The sequence below is a fragment of the Akebia trifoliata genome, chromosome 11 (genome assembly GCF_017979445.1).
Source record: "Akebia trifoliata isolate Shusen 1 chromosome 11, ASM1797944v1, whole genome shotgun sequence".
Classification (NCBI taxonomy): domain Eukaryota; kingdom Viridiplantae; phylum Streptophyta; class Magnoliopsida; order Ranunculales; family Lardizabalaceae; genus Akebia; species Akebia trifoliata.
Window position 1 is genome coordinate 42,706,647 of NC_141385.1, and position 7,629 is coordinate 42,714,275.

The 7,629-nt window shown below is 34.2% G+C and overlaps 2 protein-coding genes across 2 annotated transcripts; both read right to left on the reverse strand.

Annotated features, from left to right (window-relative positions):
* Positions 1-1,000: 1,000 nt before the first annotated feature.
* On the reverse strand, positions 1,001-1,949 carry TIC20-V (TIC 20-v-like protein). Its single transcript, XM_086459826.1, has one exon. The coding sequence runs from the start codon at positions 1,831-1,833 to the stop codon at positions 1,198-1,200; it is 636 nt and encodes a 211-aa protein (XP_086315952.1). The 5' UTR covers positions 1,834-1,949; the 3' UTR covers positions 1,001-1,197.
* Positions 1,950-6,422: 4,473 nt separating this feature from the next.
* On the reverse strand, positions 6,423-7,317 carry LOC147391828 (uncharacterized). Its single transcript, XM_086457345.1, has one exon. It carries the CDS (start codon positions 7,233-7,235, stop codon positions 6,567-6,569), a length of 669 nt encoding a protein of 222 aa, XP_086313471.1. The 5' UTR covers positions 7,236-7,317; the 3' UTR covers positions 6,423-6,566.
* Between the last annotated feature and the right edge of the window lie 312 nt (positions 7,318-7,629).

Genomic DNA, 7,629 nt, shown 5'->3' on the forward strand with positions numbered 1-7,629 from the left:
CGTTCTACGACAAACAAATGTGACTTCCTTCAACTTGATTTTAGATGGCTGTGGTAACCATTGGTAGACTATAACTCGTGATCTAAGTCAGTTGATCCAACCACAAGTCTAAATCTTGCCCTTTAATCTGAAAGACCCTTTTCATAATATGGATTCAGTTATTAGCAATACAATCTTATTCAATAATCAGTGTGAGACTTTATAGGATTGTAAGATGTAAAGATCAATAGTACATGAATTATCTGTTAAAGAATTTTCAAAGGTTTTCAAATAAAAGCCAACTGTTGGAACTGGTTACAGCCCAACCATTGCTTGAAATAGAAAGTTTTAAACATTGATAACCAACATTTTTAAATAAAAGAATAGTCTTTTTAATTGCACCCTTTGCCCCTTGGACTTTTGACTAAAGGTTCTTTTGGCAACCATTGACCTTTGACTTTTTGTCTTAAAAGGGTTTCTTAAGCCCACTTTCACTATCTATTTAAAGGGACTGATTCTCTCATTTGAACTCAAAGCATCAATTGGACAATCATTGCTTCTATGAGCCATATTGTCTTATTTTATCAGTATCATCGATATTTTGGTGTTGGAGAAGCAAGAATGGATTCAACAAATCGATCACAAGAATTTAAATTTGATCTATTGCATTGGTAACACACATTTAGGGGGGATTCAATTTAGTTTAAAGACAATGATATTGCTCATGCCTCAGATTAATCTTCTGAATTTCTTAACTTCACTCCCACTTAGCTTCCAATTTCTCCAATATTATCTCTACAAAAGAAGGATGAGAAATCTAACTCAATACGCATGAGCGCTTGTGTAATGCTCATGAATGTGTGTGCACGGAATTGGGGGCTGTGAACGCTAGTATGATCATCATAATAAAACTAAACAAGTAACACCTCTCTTCACAGGATCATAAAACATAGTAAACAAAACATACCCAATTGAATTTCTACTAGCACAAAAATAAAAATATCCCAAAATATAGACCAAATTGATGAAGAACTTCAATTGTCTTCTTTCTCAAGTATACAATATTCCTCAACATAAACAGATAAACAAATGAACCCCAACTCCTGAAATTTCCAGTTAACTAACAACCAACAATGATTTCTATAACTTTAATTTTAAATTGAAAAGTGGCAAAGATTCAACAACATCATGTATCAAACTACAAAAAGAAATGAGAATTCAGGGGACTTGCCTCTCGGCGGCTTCGGAGACAATGGGCAACCTGGGCACCTGACCCAGCAAGCAAGAACCAGACCCATAGATCAAAGAGACCAGTAGAAACAGAAAAACAGTGCTGTCCAAGCTCATCATCAAATCCAAACCCAAACCATCTCTTGGATTAAAACTCCTCTCCAAAAGATCAGGAAAAATCAACAAAACATCAAGAACTATAGCCTGCATAGTATTAAACCTCACATATCTACTAAAATTTTGATTTCTAACAACAACAAAGTAAAGAGTCAGAAATACCAAGAACCCATTAAAGGGGAAGCTTTTGAAGACCCGAATAGCTGGAATTAAGGGTTGTAAGAGGATTTGAACTGGGGTGAACTGGGTGATTACGTACTTCCCATATTGAACTCCATCAAAGAAAGGGTAGAAGTAACATACGGCTGAGATTAAACGATCTGGGGCGTCTGCAGAATTGCTTCCATTGTTTTGAGCTGAGATAGGCCTTCGTCTGATTCGGATTCTGGGTTTGGTTAGAGTGAGAAGAGATGAGTGTTTGAGAGAATATAGAGAGGATGAGAGATGGGTTTTGTGAGAGAAGGAGAGAGGAGTTACTGAAGAAGAGAGAAGAGAAGCCATGGCCATTTTGTCTGGGATGGATAGATGAGGGTTAGCTTGGCTGAGCACAAAGAAGCAAAATAGTAAGCTAGACCCTCTCAAGAGAGCTTGGATCTTTGGACTCTTAAAAGAATATCTAGGGAAGTTCCCTTCTAGACCCTTAGGATGGTCTATTAATAGTCCATTGAGAAGATAGTTGGGGCTTGTTTGCTGCAAAGAGTTGGGGGTGAAAGTTGGCAATTCACAGAAGTTGCTTTATCCATACATGTTTGGAACGTTTAACAACTCTTTATAACTTCTATTTTTTAAGTAGGTTTCAACTTATGAGGCATGGTTTTTAAAAAGAGAGTTTCTAATTTCTATTGCCACACAGCTAACCCCACCCCAAGATGGGTGTATGATTTACAATATGAATTGGGGTGAGGTTAGCAAAAGTTGGTGTGGCAGTAGAATCTGACTGCAACAACTTGGACCGAAATTACTTCTTTGAGGGATTTTTAATTTGAATCGCTCTTTAACATTGACTCATTTGAGATTCAATATGGCTTATCCGATATTTTAAATAGTCATGATCTGATGATTCATGTGAAAAACACCTGATCCCAACCGTGTCTAACCGTGTAAACTCCATATATCCAACAGTTGAGATTTATCCTTCAGATATATATTATTAAGATACTCATATATCCCAACCGTTAGATTTATTAATTTTGGGAGAGCTTGGTTTGGATTCTAGAATCTAATTCTGGCTCATAATTGGATTCTAGAATTCAATGCATCGTTAGGTTTAGATTATAGACCTAATTTTTTTCATAATCAAGAATCAAAATCATAGAGAAATCATAAACAGTTCACAAGTTGTTTCTCTTGATTCTCACAGACTATCCATTTATGATGATCTGGACAATACATCTTGCATAACAACAATAATAATATAATTAATAATTAATAATAATAATAATATCAATATAATTATAACTAGTAACAACAGTAGTAGTAATAACAAAATCAATAATCATAATAATAACTAATATTAATATATAATTATTGATGGTTATAGTTATTAATAACAATAGTAACAACAACAATAACAATAATAATAATAATAATAATAATAATATTTCAAATAAAATATAAAATCATCATAAGGTTTTTGGTAATCGTAATCTTAACATGTTCTTTAACATACAATTCACTTGAAAACTAATAAAAAAATGGTCTAAATGTCATCTGTTTTAACTCTTTCCAAAAATCCTCGATTTTTATTCTAAAAAACCCATCATTTTCAATATTTGGGATATATATTTTTACTCATATTTTTAATCTCGAAGAGTGTAATTAGGTAATTTTTTGAGAAAATCACTTAAAGAACCCTGGTGGGGATTTATTTCTAAATAGTCCCTTAGTTTTGCACGGTAGCTAGATAGGAAATTTAGTAATTTTTTTTAATTTTATAATGATCTCTCATTATTGGAGAACTCATCGCTTTGTTATTTACTGTCAAGTTCACAGTTTTTATTGTCAAACTCAACACTGGTAAAATCCACCCATTTTCAATTTTTGAGTTTTTTCGACTAGAATACATGGAAATATAATTTTTTATACATCTTCAAAATATTTGAAAATGACTTCTTCTTCTTCCTTAAATCCTTTCCAGCAGAATGGAGTCTCTGAAACTCGATTGAGATGTCAAAAATCCATTTTTTTAGATGAAAACGACGAGTTCGAATGGTTAGGACATTTAATTGTGAAAAACGTGAGAGACGAGGTCTAGAGCCTATTAAGAAAAATGAAAGTTTACTAAATGAAGTATTAAGAGACTGCCCAAAATTCAAGGACTATTTAGAAAAATATCCCTTGGATTGGGTCTTTTAAGTAATTTTTCTTAATTTTTTCCGCAAGATCAATTTTTAGAAATTGTATTAGTCAAACGAGATTTTGGATTCTGGATATTAGGTTCTATAATCTAATTTTAACAATCCATAACCAAAATCAAGAATTAGGATCTGCAATCCAATCCAAATGCCCCCAAATGTGTTTACACTGTCAAAATCACGTGTTTATCTAAGTCATTTTCCATAAGTCACTAGATTCCAACCCTATTTTAAAACATCATTTGAGTCAATTGAGTTTTTGTGTTTTTAAAAAATGATTAATTTTAATAATTAAAGTATTTATTATCTTAATAATATATGTTTTTGAGACTAAGCATTAAATAATTGTAAACTGAGTTATACGATTTATCTCATCTAAAACAAAATGACTCGGGCGAGTCAACTTGATATGTATTGGGGGACATGCTATAAGGTGAGCTTTATAACTTCTTAAGTGAGAGTTTATAACTCACCCATGGACATACTAATAGAAGCCTGAATTTGATTTTCGCCGAACACATTTTTTTTTCCAATTTAATAGATAAACCATAGAAGTGGCCCATGGATTTGCACCACTCGATACTAGTGAGCTACAAAACTTAATGAAGGACTTACATCATCCAAGCTAAGTATAATCTGAATTGACAAAGTAATGAAGTTTGAGTTCTCGACAACTCTAGGGTGAATTCTCAACAACCAAACACTAGTGGAGTTTTAATTAACTCTCATTGTCAACTTTCAAAAGTACAACTAATAAGTTTATAGATTAAACTAACACAAAAAAAAAAAAAAAAAAAATCTTAGGAATACAATTATGAACCCTTGTTAGCAATCTCCCAATTAAATCATGAAAAATTCATGATTTTTTCAAAAACAAAATTTCTATAGGAGTATTATTCTCCAGATTATTGAGTTATTTTGAATAATTCACATATTTTAAGTTATAAATAATAAAAGAAAGAAGAAGAAAACATGTTTTTTTTTTAACGAATTTTTGTAAAACTCGATCGGAAAAAATGTTCTTCTAACTTGTTGTATATTGTAAAGTGTAAACTTGTAATTTGTAACATATAACACAAAATTGACTTTAAAACGACCACGCTTCAAAATTTCGGAGGAATCCACAGCTTTTAGGTGACAAATGTCTTTATAGTCTTTAAAAAAAAATAATAATGACATAGCCCTCTATTTTTATTTGATATACAGCCTTAATTTTTCAAATTGATGATTTGTCTTTTGACTTTGGTCTTTTTTTTTATAAATTAATGAAATAATAACTTCAATGCACTCATTATCAACACCATCATCAATATATCATCACCTTCACCATTAACATCACCAATTTCATCATCGCCATCAATATCATATTTTTCGTTTATCAAAATTTTGACCCGATTTTTGCATCCTAAAATCAAATAGAATTTGAATTTTCCATGTATCAAATTTTTGCCATATTCCAAAGTTCTAACAAGGCTGTGAACTAAACGTATCCGCAATGATTTTGTATTCTACACAATGTGCCCAATGAGACCTTCCTATAATTGTTATGGCAAAAATTTGCATGATCCCTCTTAAAGGAAAGTGGTAAACAACAAAGTATTCTTGATTAGAAAGTTAAGTAACTTGAAGTTCAAAGAAGGTGGTCTCTTGCCAAATATTTAACTATGTGGATAGTGAATCACAATTGCAAATATTTTTGTTATCATTATTATTATTATTATTATTATTTATAAGATAAAATTATTGATGGAAGACCGAGGAGTTCTCACAAGGAAGATATAATGACAATTACTCCCTAATCACAATATCCCACTTAAACATAAAATCTTCAAAGAAAAAGTCCATGATATGAACTCCTTAAAGTATTTACATCAAAGAAAGAGCAAATTAGAAATATCAAAAATAAGTTGTTGAAAGTTATTCTCCTTATTATCGAACGTGCACGAATTCCTTTTTTTCATAAACCCCAACATATTGTGAATGGCGTTAACCTCTATTGAATCTTTAACCTGTCAGAAAAGAAATGGGTTTCCTACCCAAGAGAAGAGTTGCAAAAAGGTTGGGCTAAACACCACACGACCATAAATAAAGATAGGAAATGGCCCCAAATAAAAGAAACTTTCACTTCTTCAAATACAGGGGTGAAAACTTAGAGCATCTCCCAACAGCCCCTTTAAAATAGTATCTTCGTCAAATTTGAAGGCGGTTTGCCCCTCTAAACCATGGTTTTACAATATGTTTTGACGTCTCTCGTCTATGAACGAGACCAAGTCATCCAATTTATTTGAGATGTCTCATTCAACAATGACATAATAGACTGACTTTTGAGACACTATTAGACTGAGTTTTGAGAAATACATCTCGTTGGTGGACAATATACAGAGGCGAATGGGACAAGATTTAAATCTATACTCTAAACATTGTTGAACTCCAACCAATCCCTTCTCTTAAAAACATCTTTAAAAAATCTTCTTCTTCTTCTTCTTCACCTTTAATGGCGGAACAAATAAAGGGTATAATAAACTTGAGAAAGGGCAAAAATAAAAATTAGGGACCTTCACAGATTTAGAGATCCATTTGGAGTAGAATTTTGCAACACACACCGGTCTCTATATTTTTGGAGACCAAAAGTATTCATTTTTTCATTCAAGTATTCTTAAACGCCATTTTTTATCCTTTAAATTTCAAGCACAATCCCCTAATTTATTTTAAATTCCCTTTAAAAATGTGGCCCATCCAAAATGGAAATATAGGAACAATAATTAATAATGATGAAAATCGATTACAATATTACAAATAAAGGCTTAATAATTAATAATTCAATTAATAAGAAAAAAAAACTTAAGAACGAGGAAAAAGAATCTGGTGGGAAGGAAGAAGAACATTTCAAAAGGCCAAAGTAGCCATGACAGCCAAACCGCTCAAAACGATTCCGACTTTGTGACTCGTGTTCGAACCCGAGTCGTCCCCATTCGGTCCTGCTGCAGTATCCGGTGCTGATCCCACCGGTGGGATTACTCCTGGTGTGGGCACCTCTGCTGACGCAGTAGGACTCGTTGTAGGAGTGCCTGTCTCCGGTGATTCTGTTGGTGTTGCCGAACTTGCTGGTACTGTCGCAATTGCCGGAGGGGAAGCTGGCGTTGGTGATGGGATTGGTGTACTTGCCGGAGGTGTCACTGGGGTTGGAGGAGTAGATGCCGGAGATGAAACCGGTGGCGACCCACCTGCCGATGGAGTGACTGCTGGAGAAATTGTTGGTGTTGGAGAGGCTTTGGGTGTAACCGGAGTTGGTGGATGAGATGCCGGAGATGGAACCGGTGGTGATCCTCCGGCCGATGGAGTGACTGCCGGAGTAATTGTCGGCGCTGGAGATGATTTGGGGGGAGATGAAGATGGGGATTTTGAAGGGGATGGGAGAGGGGTTGGTGGAGATTTTGAAGGGGATTTCGCCGGAGGTGTTGATGTTACTGATTTTGGTGACGGTGCAGGCGCCTGTGCAAGGCCGGAATCTGACCCACACAATAACAAGAAAGCGAGTATACAAAGTCGATACATTGTAGTGTAGAGAGAGAGAGAGAGAGAGAGAGAGAGAGAGAGAGGGTTTTGAAGGCTTAAAGTGATGAAGGGTTTTGAGAACTTTACGAAGAGATTCCAATGAATGAAGTTACTAAGAGAAACAGGTGTGAGAGGACAGATTTATATGTTAAAAGTTTAAGAAATGTGACCGTTGGGTTGGTGGGTCCCATTGTCAACGGCTACAAGTAGTAATGTAGCCGTTACTTGGAGGTGCTTGACTTCATTGAATCGATCTGTTTGTTTGTACTTTTATAGTGGTTTTGGTTTGTATACAGTTTTAAGCTCACCGAGTCGACTAGAAAACTCGAGGAACAAATTTATCGAATTAACTCAAAAACTATATGAGTTGAATCAAATTCTTTTCCGAGTCAGT

Bases quoted from the DNA above. Each gene is read 5' to 3' on its own strand.
- TIC20-V (XM_086459826.1), bottom strand. From the start codon at position 1,833: ATGGCCATGGCTTCTCTTCTCTCTTCTTCAGTAACTCCTCTCTCCTTC.
- LOC147391828 (XM_086457345.1), bottom strand. From the start codon at position 7,235: ATGTATCGACTTTGTATACTCGCTTTCTTGTTATTGTGTGGGTCAGAT.